Below are 23,071 nucleotides of genomic sequence, written 5' to 3' on the forward strand. Positions count from 1 at the left end.
CTTTATTCAGGGTTCACACTATCATCTCTTATTTGTTGTGGCTGAAAAACAAGCGACCCAAACCGTTTTATATCATTTTAAATATGATCAACCTTCCTGAGTTTCAGAATATGGGAAGATTTGTCATTTTAAGTGCAGACTACTGCTAGTCTTCTGGTAAATTGACTGTTTAGTTTTAAATAAAGATGTTGCTGTCATAGCAAGTATCTTCAGACTCTGAATGACGCAGGATTTTGCACAGAATGAGATATATTTGAAGTTGAAAGCCTGGAAGTCCTATAATGTGGTTTGTCCTTTTCTTGTGTTTTTGTAAGGAAATCGGGGCATAACACAATGCTATCCTACAGCTTCTTTCCAATGTTCTGCTTGTGATTCTTGCTGTTAAATAATATAATTGGACAGTCAGCTTATATTAATCCTGAGGACTTTCTCATTCCATTTCTGTGTTCAGTTAGCTTTAATGTCAAAGACAAATATATTTCAACATTTTTTTTAATGTGCTGTGTTTTTTCTTCCTGAGCACTACAATAAAGGTGCAGTGGAGCACGGACTTTTTTATTTAGAAGCCTGTTCTCAGGTGGAGCAATTGCTGAGATGAAGTTCTCCATGCCTACTTTCAGTTCAGAAGAAAATTTTAGAATTAGCATGGAAAAGCAGCTTCCTTCATGAGAATCCTATTTTTTTAACTCAGATATTTGCAGATGTAGCCTAGAACCAAAGTACAGTGTATACACAGAGCACTGGAAAATCCACACAATATTGTAACAATATGTACAGGCACAAAATCCATGTCAGGCCAATCCAAAGCTAGAATGTGTGACTTCAGCTTGGTCAAAAGAGATTCGTTCATTAACTGAAGACTTCTGAATAGAAAACTGATGGATTCCAGGAAGAAGGAAAAATCTTCATTTGTGAAAACCAAACTCCATTGATTTTTGAGGAAGAAATTAACTGCCATTTCTGTTTTGGCTTTGTACTTACACCTTTTTAAAATTAAGCAGGCAATTTTAGCTTTTAATTTTTAGAATGTAAAATTATCAATGCACAACATTAGGAGTAAGAAATTCAAATTATTTAATTACTAAAATATCACATGGGATGACTAGTAAAAATAAAATTTATCATAGTGCATTCTTTCTTTAAACACTAACGTGTCTGGTTTTTATTTATTTAAAACTATGTTTTTTTCACCACTAAGAAATATGCCAGTAATCTATATTGTATGATGATATGTAGGTGGAAAAACTGTAGAGAGGGAGGGGAAAAAAACTTTAAAACCAGCAATTTCCATCAACCACAACAATTGCTTTCAAAAAACTCAAATAATATCTATCATAATTTATTTAGAAGTGTCAGAGAGAATATTTTTGCATTCTATTTTTCCTCCTGTTGAATTGACTGTGCTCAGCACTCATAAATGTTGAACTGTACTTGATTCAAAATCAAGTGTGCTTTTCACAACTGTGGTACTCCAATTAATCTGAGGCAGTTGCTCATTTTTGTCATGCTCTCCAATCTGTGTGCTGTGGTGGATTGAGAGCTGGTTTATTTCATGTAGCTCCAAGGCATTCTGTTCCTTCTAGTTGTTTTAATCAGTCGGTAATTCCAAACATTTGACTGAAGAATACATTGATCACAAATGAAATGTCTTATTCTAAATAACAGGAAGGCAAAATTACTCTTAACTTGAAACTTCACAGTTCTAAAATGTCTCTACTTAAATTGTTTGATCAGCTCTTCCTGACTACAATGTTACAAATATTGCTATTTTTTCTTAAAAAGTTACATTAATAGAAAAGCACTGGAGGTTTTTGTTTGTTTGTTTTTTCCTGGAAACAGAGCTGTTTTATTTTTGTTTTACTAAAGTAGTTATTATAAACTGTACTTCAGTAATGAAATATTGGACTCTTGCTAACTGAACATCTGATTTTTATTTTCTACTCAGCTCCTATGTGTTTGACTGGACATGTGAAAACAGTTATTTTTAATTTGACTTCTGTAATTATGTCAGACTTTTTTAGCAGTTTGGATTAAATTGCTGTTCTGTTCTTGAAAAGATATCTAAAACTCTTAGGTCAAAGATACAGAGTGATTCTTCCCCAGAACTTCAGAATTTTCAAGTTAAATAGTGTTTGTTTCATTCTGGTGAGTAGCAGACTCTGTCTCAGAAGTACTGTAAACCACAGTGGTAATTTGTATACTCCATTTTTGGTATGTAATGAAGCATCCAATTCAAGCACCTTTCGTAGTCTGTAAATATATTAGGAATATTTAGTTGCCTTGAGGTAGTTGAGGGACAAGTACCACCAAAAGGTGTTTTTCCTCTTGCTGTCTGTCCCATCTTGCTAACAAAATTTTGAAGGTGAACTCATAGTTCCATTAGGGCACACTGTGGCTTGGAATTGCTGTCTCCCTTGAGATCAGCCTTTGGCATGGCCCTGCTCAGTGACAGAAGGAGCAGGGCTGACATGCACGCTCCAGACCTGTGAGAGGACACAGCGTGTCCTTACTCACAGCTTGACAGGCCACTGAAAGGGTGAATGTCCTTTGCATCACTAAGCCCTGCTAAACACCTTTTGTCCTCAATTAACTTTTATTTAGTGCTTTTGATAAGTGCAAACAGGCTGAGTCTTGCTAGTGTCTATTTAGTGTTCCAGTTCTTTGCAATTCTCTGCTATGTTGTGCTTGCTTAAAGTAGCTGTTTAACTCTTAGAAGGGCAGTGACCTTTGCTCTATGCATTCTCTGTGTCAAAATGTCAGTAACCTTACAAGTTTGTTTGCCATGGTGCTTTTGTCTCCTTATATGTAGCAGACATATTAAGGATGTTTGGGCTAAAGAGGAGTATTTTCAATGTTATGTGAAGTCAGGTAACTCACAGCTAAAAATAAACCACTATTTTTCTCATCTCTTTAGGTGCCCTGGTCCTTCAGCAAATTCTCTCTCTGATAAATCAAGGGAGTACCCAGATGATGATGATGATGAATACAAAATTCCTTCTTCACACCCTGTAATACTGAGCTCACAACCTCCTCATAGTCATAATATAAAACCTCTTGCTCGGTAAGGTAATTTAGCAGCCTTGAAAAATATTTTTTGACAAAACCTCTGCTTTTTCCAGAATTTACTGGATTCAGTGTCTTAGCTTTAAATATGTTCTGAAACAATACTTCCAAACTTTCACTGTTCAGAATTACTAATGGTTATGATGAGGAGACTTGGAGCAAGGGATGTGGCAACTGAAGGCTGTGACATTCCTACTGAACTTTGCCCCTTAAAAAAATATGAATAGCTGGAATTAAGTCAATAAGCCTGAAGTCACAGGGGGAAAAGGGGCAAATGTTTTGCTGGTCTTGTAGGTCATAAGTATGATATTAAAATCAAGTATTGATCTAAAAATTTAGACCTTCCTGTGATTAAAAAAATTCTGTGCGATATTTCCATTTTTTCCTCTCTCTGTCAGAATATATCGAGGACCCACAGTGAATAACTCTCATCATGTCTGCCAGTCCAAAATGAGCCAATAATAATTTTTAGACCTTTTAAGGCAGATCTTAAAACAGGTTAAAAAAAGCTCATAATATGATCATTCTTTGCATGCAGGTTAAAAATTCTGTCTTAGAAATCCTGATCCAGGCTTCAGTGCATAGACATGAATATTGTGCAGTTGCCAAAGCTTAATGAACTTAAGTACTTAAATTTTTATCTACCGTATGAGACTTTAAAAAAAAAAAAATCAATTATAAATAAAACTGTGTTGGCTGAGCAAAAAATGGGAAGCAAAAGAAAAAAAATTCCAAGGTCCTAATCCTTTATACCTCTGACATTTTTGTGGGATCGTACTGTGCTTTTGTATGGGAATGATGATCTTTATTTTGCAGAAAAAAAAGATTGAGTGCCTTTGGTTAGCTGGTAGAGTATTTTACCAGACCCTTAGAATTATTAATAGAGGCTATAGATAGAAAGATTATTTCCAAGTTTTCTCCAGTTTTTACTGTGCATATGGTGGGGTTTTTTTGCATGAATTCAGGACTTGCTATAGATAGAACATATCAGTTTGCTATTCAATTTCCTCCATGATTAAAACCACCAACTCCTCTTATTATGCATTCTGATAAAAAATTTAACTCAAACCATTCTCCTAAGCATTAAAAAAAAAGTAATCTGGTGTTCCACGTATTTTAAAATGTCTTCTTATAGCTAGTGTCACTGGTTAGATGTGAAAACTGAGATAAAGTTTTCAAGAAATAATTTGGTTTCTGGTTCTTTTAATGCATTTCATTAGGAAACATGAGAGGGATGTTTTGTTTCAATGAAACATAACTCCTCATTACTGTTCAGTGAAATTGTTACCAACTTTTTTGTTTTTTTAACATACATTTTTAGCACATTTTGGTTCTTTCCCCCATGTCACTTTCTCTTATCTCGTTACAAAGTGTTAGTCCCTCCCTTCTTGGATATTACTTGGAATTTTCAGTAAGCTAAAGAACTTAAAATTTTTCTCAGAATGTTTTGTAATTTAGAATTATGTAATTGTTCCATCCTATTCCAAGTTTTTGTTGCCTTTTCTCTCTTTTACCTGTAGATATGAAAGTGCTAAAAATATTTCAAGAATAATACAAGAAATTATTCAGAGTCTTACTTTCCGTCAGATCATTTAATTGTCTGGTTTTTTACTGCTGAACATCAGTTCAGGAATAAGAAATAAAAGGAAAGAATTTCAGCATTACTAATTAGGCTATTATTAGAAGAATGTTACATTATTACATTTGCTGTCTTTTTCTAAAATGGGAAAGGACAGAAGGCTTGCTTTTTAGTATTCATTCGATGCCTTTTTTTCTGGTGTTTGTTGTTAATGTAAACAGGTATTTCAGCATTTTTTGTAAACTGATCACTTAGCTGGGCTCATCAGACTGAATAATTCTGAAGTAGTGTCATGTTAAATTACCTTGCTGCCTGTGGGTATTTACATTATTGAAAATGCAGAATTGATTAAAACTAGAGTAGAAATATTAATTACTTTGTGTGTATGGTGAGGAGTCAATGGAAGTGTTGCATTCCCTGCATTTGAAAGATTGAACCAATCTAATGTCAAAGAAGGAAACAGCACTTCCTCTACCACTTCTCTGGGGGAATTAATTTATATCAAAATATCTCTTACCATTAGGGGCTTTTGTTTGTTTCTTTCTTTTTAAATCTTGCAATTATTCTTATATTTATTTCATTACTCCTAATTGTAACTCTTGGGACCACAAATGCAATTCACTTCCTCTGTCCTGTTTATATATTTTTAAATGATTCCAGACCCTTATTTAATCCCCTTTTCCATTTGGCCAAAGCTGATAGGTTTATTAATACTCTTGGTAAAAACCCCAAAGCTGAAATTTTGGCATTTTTTATATGACTGTAGCAGATTTCCCAGTGGTTAATAATAATGGTGCATGGTGGAATCAGATTTTTATCTTTGAGCTGGAATTGCTTAGCATGGTGGCCTTTTTCCAAGGAAAGTCTTCGGTTCATTCTGAATACACAATACCCGTAGTTCTAGTGACAGGAGCAACTCCCTGGTTCTTTCATATTTTTAAACAATATTTAAAATATTATGAAAAGGCTTGTTCAGTATTTTTCCCTGAAATACTTGAAAAAGTCTTCTTATAAAAATAATATCCAGTATTTTCAACAGTATTGTGGGTACTTTTTACTGTTTGGTTGGATGCTTTTCCTATTAATTTGATATTGTTATTTTGAGGGCAGGATATGCATCCATTTAAGGAAAAAAAAAGTAAGTCAGTAAACGGTGGTAGAACTATCAGCAAGGCTTAGTTTCTTGATACAGAAATTAATAGATTCCTGAAAAATTTCTTTGGCTAGTTCAGTTTTGGGGTTTTCACTGGGTTTTGGCAAAGTTGAGTTGAAACTTGTTATTAGTGTGTATCATGGTGTTTTGTTTGGATTTTTTTGTTGTTCTTATATTTTGTTTAATGTTTTTTTCTGTGTGCTTTGGTGTAGGTAATTACCAAAATCCACATTTCCCTTTTTTCATAATTCTCTTAGGGAAAATTCAGCATCTGGGAAGGTGACTAAGATTGAGCCTGTGATGTAACTGTGTGAATGAATGACCTGAGCTCTGAAGTGAGGACTGTGTTTAATTAACTAACTGTGTTAGTTCTTCCTCTAACTTGTACTGTAGCCTGTGTTATTTTAAGCCATGTCAGTATGTCACCAAGAAAGCAAGTGTAATCCTTCAAAGCAGGTTAACCAGTATCTGCTCTCAACATCTAAAAATGTAAATTTTAAAATTGATGCAGCTTATTGTCCCTGATCCATGTCCATATAGTGAACTGCCAGGTGCTGCTCATACAGGGAATTACTGCTTGGCTAAATGGCTGATTGCTTCCTGCTTGATGTCTGTCTCCAGGGCGTGCGAGAATGGCCAGTGTGCGAATGGAACGCATGGTGCTACTTCCGAGATAAAGAAATCTAAACATCCTGAGTCAGGTACCTTTGTGCTTTTTCCTTGTTTTCGGAGAAGATTTACTCTGTGCTGCCCTAGGGGTGCAGCAGGAAAACATTCACTTCTTGTGGTTGTGTCATTCAGGAGATGTCTATGATGCACCTACTGTTCCGGTACCTTTGCCTCCTGCACGGCCTCCTGCCAGAGACAACCCCAAACACAGCTCTTTGCTCACCAGGACACCCTCCGATTATGATCTTCTGGTGCCCCCTTTAGGTTGCAGACTTTTTGCTGATTACATGTAATGGTTAACATTGCCCAGATGAACTAAATGCCATGTTTGCTGAAAAACAGCCAGTGTTGAGGATGGTGAGAGTACCAAACAGGCTATGAGCTAAATATTACAGCTGTCAGTCAATATTTATGTCATTTGGAGTCTGTTTGTAAGGCCTCACTTCAGACAGACAAAAAGGTATACTAAATCTGTAGTTCAGCAATATACAGAAGTAAAAATATTTTCCCCAAAAATAAATTTTAGTTGTCCCTTACTAAGAAGTTTGAGCATTGCACTTTAATGCTGTAGTGGAGCACTTTTCCTACTGTAGCTTAAGTAATTCAATTTATTTTATCAAATACAAAGAAGAATGCCAAAAAGATGGTATGTCAGTAACAAAACCAAACCACTAAATGAAATTAATAAATTAATTTCTGTGTTTCCCCCCCCCCCCACCCCAGCAAGGAACAGTTCAAAATTCACTGCTGTCTACAGTCACCTAAAGCTCTTTTTTCCAACCGTGATTTCTGTTCTGTTCTCCTACACAAAAATCAATGATCTCTGTATATATATTGGTGCTATGCTTGGGGACCACCCACACTCTCATTGGCATACTCAGCTGCATGGTTGTGTCTGTGTGTATGTGTCAGCATCCAAATTTTTTGTTCCATAAAACCTTTTGAATATTTGCCTTGTTCCTGCACTATGCTCTCTCTGACCCCTGACGTGTTCCCAAGATGCAGGAGAAATGAAGGCAAAAGAACACATAAAAATCACAGTGCTTGGTGATTCCAGTCCTGCTTGCACCACCACCTTTGTATAAGAGGTGCATTCTTTTGCCAAGCTCTAGAAAATTTAGTTTCTATCTGGAGTCAGAGTTTCTAAACAGCAGATAGAGAATAATACACAGTCTAAATGTAGCAGATTCCCAGCATTGGTGTTTGTATATAAATATACTTACTTAGCCACTGAAATACAGCTGTTACTCTGATACTCAGTGAAGCTTTGATTGTAGTTCACTCTTGGCAATTGAGTCACTAAAGGCAATCTCTCCTTCCATCCCAGAAAAGAAACTGAGCACTGCAAAAGGTCATTCAAAGCATGTTTTGGAAGAGGTCTGTGGTTATTAACAGTCGGGTTTACAATTTCATTACTGGAGTCACTGAACTGCTTAGATGAACCATAGGAGTAAAGCCTCAGAAGCCAGAGAAAAATAAAGTTTAAGCTTTATTCTTCATTCTGGAGTTCTTAATGAAGTTTTGCTCATCTAATAATTCATTTCTAAACTGCAGGTGAAGACAACTCGCCCCCCTCACTTCCCCCACCACCACCACCTGCTCGGCACAGCATGATTGAGCACACAAAACCTGCTGGCTCAGGGAGCCGACCCTCTTCAGGACATGAACTGTTCCTTCATTCTGGTAGGAATACAGAGGAAGCAGCATATTTTATTTTGTTTTATTTTATTTTATTTTATTTTATTTTATTTTATTTTATTTTATTTTATTTTATTTTATTTTATTTTCCTTTACTTCAGAAGTTTATCTGTTCAGTGATAAAATTGTCACCAGGCCTCAGAACTCATTGTACAAAATATTAAAAAATCAAAATTTTAAATGGTGGAGGTGAAGCTACTCAGAAGATAGAAGACTTTACTTTTCATTATCACAAAGTAATATAAAAAGTAAAATGAGGTCAGTATTTCTATACCGGGCTAGGAATTTTGTACATTGTAGTTTTGTAATATTAATTTGTATCTTTCTGTCAACTCCACTGTTTTCAATAGTGAAACATAATACATGGAGGTTATTTTCAAGTTGAAACTTTGAAAGGCAGTGTCAATAAGGGGAAAAATATTCTGTTTTGTTACAACTGTTGTAAAATTTTGCTGCAAAACTGTATTGTGAACACAGTTGGTAGGTCCTGGGGTTCATGACCTTTTGGCTAAGCCCAATTTTCACCTATCTCTTCGTGTAAATCAGAGTGATGCATTCAGTCTGGTATTTTGCTTATAAGAGGTATGAGAACTGTGTTTAGAATTCATAATTTTTGTCTTTGAGTTGAAGAGTTTGATTTTCAGGTTAATGAAGTTGAATACATTTGCTGATTATGACTCAGATTACAGCAGGATTTTTGTGGGTTGTAGCGCACGTCTGTGAATTGATTTTAATTTTTTTTTTCTCTGTGGAAGCTTTCAAAAGATGTTGTCTTAAGTTTGCCTTTTCTGTGAATATTTTTAGGGGTGATCTGCATTGTGGTGGGGTTGGATGTTGTCCTTCCTCTCTCTGTTTTTCTTAGGAGCTCTGTGGAGAGGGACAAAATGAAATGTTTTGGTGGTAGTTTCACAGAAAGGCCAGAATGTGGATGACAAGCAGTCATGTGCAGCTGCATGATGGCCTGACAGGTTCTCTGATGTTTGGCTGACCTCTGTGAGTGGAACTCAGTGTGGGGTGAAAGGCAGCTACTTTAGGTTGAAGTGCAGTGACCTTTTATGGAATGTTTTTATCAGGTGTGTTTTGCTATCAGTCAAGACCTGACATTGAGTAATTTGCCAAAGCTTTGTCTATTTTATAATGCAAATTCAACTCAGTGTGTTACTTTCTCATCTAAGTTGCTGAATGCATCCAGGTGAAAAGACTTAGCATATCACAGAATTTAAGGGTTGATGCTCATAAATACAATGTAGTTTATCTTCTACACTTCAAAATAAAAACAGTGCCATCTTCAGCAGTCTAGTCTGAATGGGTGCCTCAATTGTATCATCTGATGCAGAAACATGCACTGCACCGTTCAATTTTCATGGGTATGGAGAGGAAAAATAGGAGTTCTCACACACAGGTGCACACAAGCTCCATCTGCCTGTGCCCAGTTTCCAGAAATATGCAGTTTTAAATGTTTAAGTGTAACTTCCAAATAATCTAAGAACGTCACTGATAGTGTTAACAAACATTTAATAGCTTTAAAATAAATATCTCAATTATGTGTCTACAGCCATGTATTGTTCTTCATATTTGCATAAGGAATACAATGGTACAGCAGCAGTTCTCATTAATCTTAGCAGTGTATTGCATCTCCTTAGGCATGCATGGTTGTGTGAATTGGTCTTTTTTTATTCATATGGTATTTCTAAAGCCATATTACTCACTTTGCATCTTGTCACATAATCTGTTGTAGAAGATTTATGATGAGTTTTTGATGATTGGTTTGCATACAAGTCTTGAGGGTGATTTCTCAGCTATCCATCAGAGCCTGTCAGATTAGAATAATAATCTCATCATCAACACCAGCAAAAAGTTGCACTCACATGCAAAACAAACACTCTGCAAGCACTGAGTCCAGAGCAGAAGCCAGATCCAGGATGATGTTGTGCTTGCTCAGTAGTGTCTTTGGTAGCCAAAGGAAAAAGAAAAGGAGGGGACAATATACCAGGATTGTTTATTTCTCTCATTTTAAAAATATTGTCCCTGTAATATTTACCCATAGCTGGGACTGTATGAATAGGAAATCATCTCTGCACTCTTTGTGAACTGCAAAGCATAGGAGTGCAATGAAGGTCTAAGAAAATTGAATAGCTGGGTGTCTCTAATTGTGCTGCTTCAGGCACTGCAGCACCTTCAGTGCTTTGCCAGGCACAATCCCAGCAGCATCAGGGTTGGCTGGTTGAAAAGTACCTCATGGATGTGAAGAGAATCCATGTCACAGAATCCACCACAGTCAGTGCAGGACAGACCACCTTTAAGCTGTGCTCCCGTGTTTGTCACTTCCAATCCTGCTCACATGTGTACAGCATGAAGCTGAATTTGGAGGTTGATGTGCATGTGCTGTCGGGGGCCACCTCTGGATGACTTCATGACTCCTCTTTAGGATGGGAGGCTATTTTAATCCTACCTTCTATGCTTCAGCCCTCCCTCAAATAGCAATTCTAACTATTCTAAAGCAGTTTTTCTATTCTTTTATCACAGATCCCCATTTTGACCCAATAACTGGTCACGTTCCTTTGCCACCTGCTCGGAGAGCCCCTGGAGAAAATGTCAAAACAAATAGGACATCTCAAGACTATGATCAACTTCCTCCATCTTCAGGTAAGGCAGAAAACTGTTCTTGTAGAAAATTACAATTGTATGAAGAAAATAACTTGCATCCATAAAGTCCAATGAGTTTTTTGTCATTCTGGGCAACAAATGATAATATTGCTTTACAACAGTCTGAAATCATCGAAGGATAACAGAGACTTAAGTTCTGTAATCGAGGTAGAAGTGGCTACTTTTGTGTGTAGGTGTATATGCTATGGCATCCGTTTTACTAGCTGCCAAACTGAATGTTTATGTGAGTTACAGTGTTCCTTGTTTTTGAGAAAGGCACCTTTCAAAGATTTATAAGAGATCAGAAGTACTGAAAGGAGCACAAGCATCTGATTTCCATCTTTGTTTCATTTCTCCTAAACAAAAAAATAGCATCTTAACTCTCTAAAATATTGTTATTTTCTGTCTTTTTGCCAATATGTTTGTCTGAATTTCTAAGAAACTTTTAAGATTTTTTTTTTAATAAAACGGCAAGAATCAAAACCACTTAAAATTTGGACTTCCTTTTCAATGGAACAGGTACAGTAGAAACAATTCCACTGCCAAAGAAATTTTGGTTATGGTTTTCAGGCAACAAAAATAGTAAATTTAAAGGATATCTACTAAGTGAATAAAAATAATAACAGTATTACCTGTATTTCAAAGTACTTTCACCAGTTCTTAGACAAATTTTCTGTTCTTTAGATGTGCGTGGTACATGGGAAAGGGGGAGGATTGGCTCAATCACATTATTTTGTTGTATGAAGAAACCACACAAAGAAAAAGCCAAGTGATGTTTTGTACCATTAATCATTCTTCAGATAAGATAAAGTTGTGTGTAAAGACTTTTTATGCATAAAAGACTTTTCTCTAATCTTTCAGTTGCAGTAGTCATCATTGTTCAATTGCAGCATTCCCAAGTGGAAACAAAAAAATCTATTTTTTAGTAGTAATTACATTCTCCTTCTCAGAAATACAGAGTTTCATGCTGCTGGGGTATAGGGAAAAAAAGGATAATATTTTTCCAGTTTAAATGATGGGAAATTTCTGTAGCTCTCTTCAGACTTCCTTATTTTTTAATGAATAGCATAATTATGAATTAGTAATGCCTCCAGTAAATATTTTCTCTTTTGGGGGGATATCTGTACAAATATAGCTGTTTCTATTTTTTTTTTTTTCAGTTGTTGAAGAAAAGAGTTTATAACACATGTGGCATTGTGAGGGGTCTATTTGTCTTAAAATGCTCACTCAGTTTATTCAGGGTGTCTTGAGTTTTTTTATAATACAAATTATGACAATGATGTAACTACTTTTAAAGCTATGGTATTCTTGCACTTCTGGGGTAGAACAATTTTTAACTTTCCTAAATTACTGCAAAATACTTGCTAGTTAAGAACTTGGAGCTTTCTGGTGCTGCTTAGTACTTTTTGATCTGTATTTCCCACAGCCATCTTCAAAAACGCTCACGTGTCAGCTTTTGCTATAAATATCATTCTAAATCAGCATGATCTGCAGCAAGATATTCCATTTAATTTCAATTAGATGAAAACTATGTAATAGATCATGTCATTCTCTTAATTGGAAAGTTGTTTTTATGGTGGCAGTAAAAGGACAGAACTGATGAGCTTCAGGATGAACTGGTTCACCTTCATCTATGGTTTAAAAAGACAATGTAGAGAGTGTAAATGTATTCAGAACTTTGGTTTTGCATTTATTCTGAACTAATCAGCTCACTTAAGAAATTCTTAATTTCAGTGCTTTTGTAAGGTGATTCTTTGAACTAGCTGAAAAAGAAATGGAGTTCACTCTAAAATCTAATTATAATTTAGCCACTGGGTTCCTAGAGCAGTTTGGGCAGTACTTTAACTTCTCTGCTTCACTTTCACTGTTCTTAAGATTACTGTCATGATGGTAGACGTTAAGGATTCAGTTAAACAAGTAATTTATTCTAATTCAGGTATTGAGCACTTCAGAAATAGTACTCAGCCATGCAACCCACTCCCCCAAAGGCATGGTTTCTCAAACTTCTTACATACAACTATTTAAAATTATTACAAAAAGAGCAAGAAAAGGAGGTAGGACTTGGGAATGCAGTGGATGAGAGGCTTGGCATGAGCTGGCAACGTGTGGTCAGAGCCCAGAAAGACAAATGGATTGCATCCTGCTTTCCTGGGCTGCACCCAAAGCAGTGCGGCCAGCAGGGTAAGGGAGGGAATTTGACACCTCTGCTCTGCTGTCATGAGACTCCATCTGGAGAAATGCATCCAGCATAAGGAAGACGTGGACCTGCTGGGCTGAGTCCAGAGTCTGATCACCAAGGTGATTAGAGGGATGGAGCACCTCTCCTGTGGGGAAAGCCTGAGACAATTTGGATTGTTCAGCCTGGAGAAGACAAGGCTTTGGGGTGACCTAATTGTGGCCTTCCAGTACATGAAAGGAGCCTGAAACAAAGCAGGAGAGGGGCTTTTTACAAGAGTGGGTAGTGACAGGACAAGGGAGAACTGAAAGGTGTTAGATGAGGTATCAGGAAGAAGTCCTTTACTGTGAGGATGGTGAGGCCCTGGCACAGGTTGTCCAGAGAATCCAGAGAAGCTATGGATGCCTCATCCCTGGAAGTATTCAAGGCTGGATTGGATGCTGCTGTGAGCAATCTGGTCTAGCGGAAGTTGTCCCTACCCATAGCAGAGGAGTTTGAATTAAATTATCTTAGGTCCTTAGGTCCTTTCCAACTCAATCCATTCTATTATTCTATGATATTGCTAATAATTGGAATATTTTACCTGATCATAGCCAATAATAAGAGGGGAAGGAAGAAGAAAATTAAGCCTCTAAGTCTGCTCTATTTTGCCGAACTTTGCTATTCTGTAATATATAGACTCAAATGATTGTTTAACTATTTTTGCCTGCTGTCTATTCATTCACTCAGTTTGCCTTATGAAGATGCTTGCAAATTTGGATTCCTTTTACAAAAATATTATTCCGGGGTGTATTTCAGTTAACGCTAGAGGAAATAATGTAATCCACGGTATTGTGAAATGCAAATATTGTGCCTGACACCTTGATGGAGCAGGGAGCAGTGTGTGCAGAGGGTCCTTCCCTGACCTTCTCCCTGCTCTCTGAGTTCCTTAGAACACAAGTCCCCTGGGTGTGCTTTGTTCCTGTACCCCAGTTAGGTGAGCTGTAGCTGCTCGCCACTGTTCCACAGGGACCTTGCACAGCAAGCATTTGCCACTGATTCTCTGATGCTCCTCAGTTTGTGGGTGAAAGACCAAGAAATCCAGGAGCGAGGGAGGGAAAAAGGGCATTTCACAGCCGAGAGGAACAGACAGTTGGCATCATTACAAATAGCCTCTCCCACTGTGCCTTAGAGCTCTCACCACTTTTCCCAGGCTTTTTAAACACTTATTAAATGAGACTGTGTCTGCCTTTATACTAACCCCTTACCTAAGGGTTTAATCTAGTGAATTACAGAAAAGTGAGCAGTGGAGGAAGCCGCTCATGGTAGAAACTGTTAATTGAATTGCACAGTTAGAAAAATCTATTTGAATTTTTTAGTTAGACATCTGTGGTGGCTGAAACATCAGAGGATGGGAGGTAGGGAAGGAAAGTCCTTCTTAATGCCTCTATCTCAGTGTCCAGATGGGCATGCAGCTTAGGCTTAGTATCTTTAAGCTCAGGATCCAATATGATACCCAGCTTTACTGAAATTTTATATGGATGTGAAGATATTGAAGGAGATGTCAGCGTTTAAAAAAATAATAATGGGAATTGAGAGAGAGCGCTGAAGATCTCAGAGTATCTGTGCTATAGAGTGATATCACTGCAGTAAGAATAAAATGCCTATGCTTCAAATCTGCTGACAGAATTAAAAATGACCTTTCTAAATTATGTGATATCTTAATAAAGTTTGTTTGAAAGCTTCAGTGAAGTGAAGGTTTTAAACAAGAAATAAATCCAGTTTTAAGCCTGCATTAGACTGAATCAAGAAAAAATATCCTCATGTAACACAAGCACATGGAAGGATCTGATTTATGCATAAGGAATTTCTTCTATACTTCGAGCTCAGGGGAAAATGTAAAGTTTGTAAATTAATTTTGTTTCATACTCTATAGGAATGAACTCCATAATGGAATATACATATTAAAACAGTTTGAATGTTTGTGAAAGAAGAATGATTGGTTTTAAATGATCTGCCACTATTCTAAAGATAAAGAATATTATTCCTTTAGTCTTGAGTTTCCTTAAGTAAGTGACGTGCGAAATTTGAACTTGTCTCTGATTCAGTTTTTAGTGATTGACCGCATTTCCTGAGCTATTGTTAATTTCTCAGACAAGTGCTTCATGGATCTTCCACACCTGCATAGCAGGTTTACATCTGCTTCAGAATGTTTATAATTTATGTAGTTTTTATCTTCAGAGAAAAAAAGCAATTAAAAAAAAATTAAGTAGCCCTTAGTACCTGTAGGTCTTAGCCCCTTACTGTAAATCTTTAATCAAATTTCTTTCATTCATTTTTTTTATATGAATATCACCATCTTGCTAAAGGTACTGCTAACTCTCTGAATTAAGAAGTGGAATTAAATTTTATAGCAACACACATCCAAATTGATGGAAAAATTAATTTGAAAATACACATGCATTAAACATGCTCTTGTGTGAACTGCTTTTATTTTTCTGGAGTGTTTAAAGCACTTGGTTGAATTGTAGTTCTCTCTATCCAGTGTTATGATGAGGTTACAACAAGACTACTGGAAATATAGCATTTCTTCTGTGCCCAAAGAACTGTCTCTGAAGTACTTAACACTGGAAAGTGCCACTGCTTTCAGTGTAAGTAAACAGGAAGTATCACAGCCAGAAATTCCTCTAATTTATCTATCAAAGTCACTGTTGATAGGACTTGTTAAAACCCTTTCTGAGGGATTAAAGACTTTTAAAATTTTTAAATACTTTGCTCTTGAAAGTGTTTTCTGCGCTGTGCCTGCTTGTATTTAAGCTTCTTATTATGGAATCAGTGAGGATAAAGGCATTTTAGTAAAGTACCAAGTTTGCTTGAGCACAAAACTCTTGACTCTGAAGAGATTAGCAAGTTGGAATATTAGCTTTTTTCCTCCAGCACGTCATGATTCTTAGTTACTAGCATTAAGTGTGAAGGTAACCTTTTCCATAGAAGATAAGGAACTGGGAGATGTTTCCAAAGGGGGAACTGGAGAGGAAGGAACATGTTCTGTTCTCATCATGGGAATAACTGGGCTAGAGGTCTTTTTGAGAAACCACTTATTTATGTACTTATGTGCAGCTGCTGTGCATGACATGAACAGCAATTGAATTAACAGAATCTGCAAGGTGGACCAATAAATGAAGGATTTTTCTCCTTCAGGCATATTTGTCTGGATTCCTTTTCTACACAACTTATGGTCCTCAAAAATTGTGATCAAATTTGTGTTTGGGTTTTGCTTATTTGTTTGGTTTTGTAGGTTTTATTTTTTTCTTTGGCTCTCTGTTTGTTTGTGGGGTTTTTATTGGTTTTTTTGGTTTTTTGCTTTTTTTTTAATTCAGAAATTCTCAAACTGTGGGTTGAGAGTGGAGAGCCTCTAAGAGTTTGGCTGGCTATTTTCACTGTCTTTGCTGTTCCAGCATATTTTATTTTTTTCCAGGTTTAGATAATCTAGATTGTAAATTTCATGTTTCTATCATATTATTAAAATAGCATATTGCTACATTATTTCAATTTTGGATGATCTTGAGGGCTTCAGCTTCTTGTCAAAATTTTAAAGTTAGCTATATTGATTAACTAAAATATTTCTTCATGTTCCTTTAGAATTTTACTTTTAAAATAGCTCCATGGGGTTTGACCAACCTATAACACAGTCTTAGGCCGATGTATAATGATTTTTATCTCTTTTATTTGAAACAGATTGTTCACAAGCACCAGCCAGGCCCCCTAAACCACTTCCTCGAAGAGCTGCACCAGAAATACATCACAGGAAAGCATACAGCTCTGACAGTTCCACGGAAAATGTGGATGCAAAAATTGCAAAACTCATGGGAGAGGGCTATTCCTTTGAAGAAGTCAAGAGGGCACTTGAAATTGCCCAGAATAACATTGATGTGGCCCGTAGTATTTTAAGAGAGTTTGTCTGTTTTCCTCCACCAGTCTCCCCGCGTCTCAATCTATAGCAGCATCAAGATTTTCTTGGAGCATATGAATTCTACAGATGCACATGTGGATTGGGGAATGAGAGGAAGAACAGAATGGAATATTTTTCTTCCATCCTTAGCAGAAGGGTGTTTGTTTCCAGCCGTTTATCAAAGGCTCCTGGCTGCTCTGATCAAGACTTATAAATATGCTGAGGCTTATGTATTTTTGCTAGCCATACTTTTTTAAATCAGGGTTGAACTTACAAAGTAATTTAAAAAAAGTTTACTTCCCTAGAACTTTTAATCTGTGAAATGCTTTGTTTACAAGTTGGCAAGTTACAGTTTTCTAGTTTGTGCCTGTACTATGTCCTGTTCATATTCCCTCGTACTTTTGGTCAGTTCTGCTGTAGCATTCCCAACAGTTTCCGTGCTGACCACTCCATCAACTAAATCATCACTTTCCAGAAGTTCCGTGTTTCTTTTGGTCTTTTCTTTTTTCTTTTACAAGATGCTTTAATTGTTTTTTGCATTCCAGCTCATCAAATGCAAAAAGTACGTGGCCTTCACTACTGATTTTTTTTTTTATTCTGAGATTCCTTTGTTTTTGAGAGAGGAAATATCTGAATGTAAAACACATTATTCTGTGAAACTGCCTCTTTAAATGTATTTTGACAGTAATGTTGGGCAGCTTTCTGTTTAACAAGAATTCCATGACCTGTAGTCTCAAGGTCTTTTATATACAGTTTCCACAAAAAAATTCCCAACCAGCAAATAAAACACTTTGTGCAGCAGTGATACTGAGTTCTCACTTGTAAAATCTATTTCAAAATTGATTATTTGATTGCAGGTGTTAAAAAAAAGCCAAATGCACATGGTAATACTGTGTTTTGATTACACACTAATGGTACCAGTTCTTCATGACAAGACTAAATGAATCTTTTTCAATTATATTCAAAATATTCAGGTAAATCCCAGTTCTAGACTGAGTAAAGTAGAATGCGGTTAATGGGGTTTTTTGAGTGATTATCCTGTGGTTCATTGTGGCTTGGATCAATTTGTATTAACTTGGAAACTTTAAGTCTTTGATGCACTGTTAATTCCTAATGCTACTGTAGCAATATTTTTTGCGTAGTTATTTAGTAACCTCCTCCCTCCCCTGTACACTTTATAATCCTCAACAATGTGTTTAAAACCCAAATTCATTCACTCACTTTCCAGCTGATAAGTTGGAAATACATTTTTGCTTTATTTGGTTAGTGATACTCCAAACTCTGGCATTTTATTTTGAGCCCAGATTGATGCAAGCCAATTTAAAAATCTTCCTGATTTTAGAAAAAGAGAGAAGACAACTCTATTCTGAGTACTTACAAAGTTGAGTCCAAATATTTTCAGAACCATTATTGAGATTGCTGCTTTCTTATTTTTTTAGGAAACTTTGAAATTTTTCTTGTAATATGACTGAAAAATAAAACCATGCGGTAGCTAGAATATTTTTCTCATTTTGAGATGTGATGAGTATATGAAAAATTTCACTGTGCCAGGCTGGGTGTGAAGTATATATTCATTGTTCCCCTTCAGCTGTTATTCCTTCACTCTGAATTTGTATCACTTACAGGATCAGATCTCATCAGCCAGTGCCTTTGTTGTCAAGAAGTTTTTAAAAGCAGCACGTGGCTGAACTTCAGGATTTGAAGTAACTGACAACACCCATTGGAAATTACTGTGATATCTCCAAGTCCTGTTGTTTCATCAAAAAACTTATTCTTGAAATTGCTTAAATTATTTATAGCATCACAAAACATAGTATGGGTATTGTTAATCTGCTTCAGTGATAAAAGATGATCAGGAGAATACAGGGTATAGGGAAGAGCTGCTGCTCCATTTGGATTTAGGCAAATGCTTCTGAGTTTATGTTCCAGGAAAAGACATTTACATCTTCCTGTAATTGTTCACTTCTCAAGTATAATTTATGAAAATTTTGGTGTAAGTTATATTCTGTGCTTTTGGCTCAAGTTAATATCTTTCCTTGGGAGAAAGTTTCATGAAGTATTGAACCCTCTTGTTCATTTGGTTTGTTTGCAACATCACTGTAGCATTTTAGCTAGTTATAAATTGAAAATTATTCATGCTATTAAATTATACACTCTGGTTTTACTGGAATTACTGAAATGAGGTTCTAGCATAACTGCCAGCATAACAATGATGACAGTGAAAAAAAGAGCACTTTACAAGGATGAACAAACAATCTGTAGATTGAGTTTAGAAGTTTTGAATTGTAATGGAGAACTAATTTTCTCTTTTTTATGCAGCATTTTAGTATAATTTGCATCCTTATATTTCAATTACAGGCGGGAACTGCTGCCTGATAGATTAAGGTTTTTAAAGTTTTCCTTCTTTCTGGTTGTGACCACCAGTGACACATTTTTTTTTATTATGTGTTAAAGAAACTTGATGAGCAATATTCTGAGTGGTAACTGGAAAAGAGTTCCATTAATCTTTAAATGAGTGTGCTAATAACACTTCTAAATAGTGGAACGTGCAGACTGTTTCAAACCTGTTTTGGTTAGTAGTTTTAAAGTCAAACAGCAAAATTGCTTTGCTAGAGTGTTGATGTTTACTCTGCAGGAATTAATAGGCTTAAAATCAATTAATCTGGCTGTAGTCTAGTTCTCTAAAGACATAGTTCTCAAAACATATTTTTAACCTTTGAAAGACTTAAGGGTTTGAGCCTGGCAATGTGTGCACTTATATAACTTTAAGGAAGACTGGTTTGAATGAGAGTGCTTGGGTGAACAAAGTTGGTTAAACTCAGAAACCTTTGCAGTCTTTAGACCATCCTTGTGTTGTCTGTTGGCCTCACCTTTTCTATCCTTTTGGTGAAGTTACTGCATTTTGAGCAAATTGGCTGAATCGTAAGTTGAGCAGAGCAAATGGACATCAGCAGTACAGATCTTTTCCAAAGGCTTTGTGTAGGAAAAATTTAAATTGTGGTAAAGGAAACTAATATAATTAGCCATGTTAATGGCTTGTCTGGAACCCTAAAATGGCCACTGGTAGAATTTGTTAATGTCCAGTATCTCAAGAGTGCATCTGGCACAGCATTTTTACAATGTGAATTTAGGAAGTTTTGCACCAGGATCAGTTCTTCTGTTGTATTTCTCTCATTTTCAGCTTGAAGCTTTACTTTGCACTGACAACTCTGACCTGAAAGCATTTAAATTTGTGTCTTAAATATTGGCAAATTTTGAAGCAACACCGTATTCAAAGCAAATTCAGGTGCTACCTGATGACCTGGAATTTAGTGCTTTTAGGAGTGACTTCTTGAAAAAGGACTGCAGCAGTTTCCATTTTGAAGGATTTTCTTTCAAATAACTATTTTATCTGAAAATGCCTTTTATAAACTTGTCTAACGTGGCAAATTTAGTGATGTGTTCATTAATTTATATTTTATTCAACATTCTTTTTAAATTTTGGTTATTATGTATGCTCAAGTTCTTTATCTGTTCATGTAAGGTATTTTATAAAATTAATGTTAAGAGAATTTTGGGTTGGTCTGTGATTTTTTAAGACTCTGTCTCTGTTATTAAATATTATCACTTTTCATATGATTCTTTATGAAAATAGCCTGTCTTGTGTTGGGGCCTTAAAAAACATTGTTTTGTAAGCCACAAAAGTGAGGCCTTGTGCTAAAATAAGGTGAATCATTGCATTAAGACATGTGCTTTATATCCCCATACATTACCTCATTTCTAAATTTCAGTAGTAGAATTTAATAAATTGGCAGTAATTTTGGAATGTACATGTAATAGTTGTATGGCAGAAAGATGCTAACCATTAAATATTTAGAATACAAAGTGGTGAACACATAGTCCAACTGTATATTAATTTACAGGATTTTTTTCCTGAAGAAAACTCAATAAGCTGACACTGATATTTTTTTAATATCCTATGCATTTACATTCTCAAGCATTATACTCTTAGTGTCAAAAACATTTTAGCCGTGTAAAACATTTTTTTTTCTGTTACTCTATGCCAGAATTCTGGAAAAAAGGTTAGAAAATCTAACCCCTCTACTATGCATAACAATATAAGTGTTGCTATTTCAACCTCAGTGCCATTGCCTGCAGTTGGATTACACTTTCAGTGCTGATATTTTCATGGTACTTCCTTCAGTGTGTTAAATCCTTGTCCACTGTGTATGTCACTAGTCATATTGCTAATTAGAGAATTTACCTGTTTGGGATATTTATCTTTAGTACTATAGGTGCCTATTTCTGTCATTTTTGCTCTTCCTATGTGAAAGTTAGGTGTTGCTTTATTGTGTCACAATCAAATTTTAGCAGCTGAGTGCTCCAGGAATGTTTTTGTTTTATAGGCCCAGCCATTATTCTGTACAAGATAGCTGTCTCCATTTATCAGTTTCAATAAGTTTCCATTAGGAAATTGATAAGTTTAGATTTTAAAACACTATGTGTTACTGTGACATCTGAACATTCCATTTGGCCTTAGATGATTTCTTGTCTACCAGTGGAAATTCTTATACAGAATAAATGCTAATTCCCAAATCTTAATATTAAATCACAAAATAAATCTTAAATGTGTGAAACTTAATTGCATAAACATCCTGATCATTGTAAGGGACTTAAAAGACTCAGAATAATGTAAACTGTGACAAGATTCTTGCTTTGTAGACCTGCCAGAAGTAAAAGCATAAGCCCATTGAATAAGTGATCTTCTCACTGTGAAGCTGATTGTATCTGGATCTCTGAAGTAATCAGCCAGTCCAAATACAATAGCAATGCTTGGAAAACAGCATTTTTTATTGCAGTAAGTGCCACAGTAGTCAACAGGATGGAAGAGGAGCAGATAACTAGACAGGAGGAGATAATTTTGTCATAACAATTCAACCCCCTCTCTCCTGTTGCCGTGTAAGACTTAGTGTGAATTGCCTGGAGATTTAATGCACATGAAGGAGTATTTTTTATGATTTTTCCAGTTTTCAGTTACTGTGTTCTTCAGGGAAGTGTCCTTCTCTGAGGACAGCATGTCTTATTTAGAAGTCACACTGTTTAGGAGCAGGATGCCAGGGTTTTAGCAGCAGAGGGAAGTGTGAAATAGCATTCTGCTCAGAAAGTGTTTGCATGCTAGCAAAACAACCAAAATCTTTATAAGGATTTCAGTGGAAACACCTCTGTTTTCAAGCTCATAATCTTGGCTTTTGAAGGATGTGTGTGTGTACCCTGAGATGTAAGTGCTGGTCTGGTGCAGCGTGGAGAAGAGAGGACGCCACATGATGCCAACCTGAGGAGTTCAGACCTGGGTTGTGCTAATTGTGTTACAAAATACCTGCTCCTTTCGGGTAGCTGAATATGCACAGTAGTCAAGCTACTACAGCTATCTGTGTTTTACAAGGCAAGATTTTTGTCTCCGTGTAGCTGAAGAGGTGCATACATTTACTGCAAGGGAGAGCTTGGCTTCTGTGCATCTGATCAGGGCACTGCAAGTAGCATCTACTCCCTAGTCCTCCTCATTAGACCACAATGCAGAAAGTGCTCTTGGAGAACTCATTTTAAATTGCTAATGGAGTGTCATTGAAATTCAAATTCTTTACAAACAGAACTAAGTTTACATCATTAGCCTTTAGGAAATACTGAGGATAGTGGCTGGTAGTTTTCTGAAGCAATTTGCTTGGACCAGTGACTCAAGTGTTCCCTCTTGTTTACATTTTTGTTACCAATTTATTATGGTCCATATGAAATTCTTGGGCCTTAATTTAAAAGCTTTTATTCTTTTATCACTGTGGCTGTTGTAGGTAGTACCTTTATTACCTAGGCTCATGCACTAAATTCAAATTATCCTGCTGTCCTTCATCCCATCTTGGGCTATGTTCAGCCTGACCTTTGTCCCACAACAGATGCATCACTATGCATCCTCATCTACTCCCTCTAAGACTATTTTTATCTTCTTCTCCCACCTCAAATCTCTTCAGTGACAACAATCACCAGCACATCCTTCCTCTCCATAATGACACTTTACAGTTTCCCATATCAACTTGCAACCACATCTGTATTTTTTTCTGAGGTCTCTCATAAAGTGTTCTGATGGCCTTGTCTGTCTCAGGGATTATACGGATTCTCTGCACACTA

General features: G+C 36.2%; 1 protein-coding gene across 6 annotated transcripts in view; it reads left to right on the plus strand.

Annotated features, from left to right (window-relative positions):
- The window catches only part of CBLB (Cbl proto-oncogene B), a 122,699-nt gene extending 105,735 nt beyond the window's left edge, over window positions 1-16,964 (plus strand). For 2 of the 6 annotated variants that reach the window (XM_062512137.1, XM_062512148.1), the window contains 7 exons: window positions 2,915-3,061; window positions 6,417-6,491; window positions 7,377-7,390; window positions 7,506-7,520; window positions 8,019-8,147; window positions 10,689-10,808; window positions 16,702-16,964. In XM_062512137.1, the coding sequence (XP_062368121.1) occupies window positions 2,915-3,061; window positions 6,417-6,491; window positions 7,377-7,390; window positions 7,506-7,520; window positions 8,019-8,147; window positions 10,689-10,808; window positions 16,702-16,964 (763 nt within the window). Of the gene's footprint in view, window positions 1-2,914; window positions 3,062-6,416; window positions 6,497-6,596; window positions 6,729-7,376; window positions 7,391-7,505; window positions 7,521-8,018; window positions 8,148-10,688; window positions 10,809-16,701 lie in introns of all 6 variants that reach the window. The other 4 variants (XM_062512111.1, XM_062512129.1, XM_062512146.1 and 1 more) reach the window with 3 other exon arrangements.
- Window positions 16,965-23,071: the final 6,107 nt, after the last annotated feature.

The sequence above is a fragment of the Cinclus cinclus genome, chromosome 2 (genome assembly GCF_963662255.1).
Source record: "Cinclus cinclus chromosome 2, bCinCin1.1, whole genome shotgun sequence".
NCBI classification, from domain to species: domain Eukaryota; kingdom Metazoa; phylum Chordata; class Aves; order Passeriformes; family Cinclidae; genus Cinclus; species Cinclus cinclus.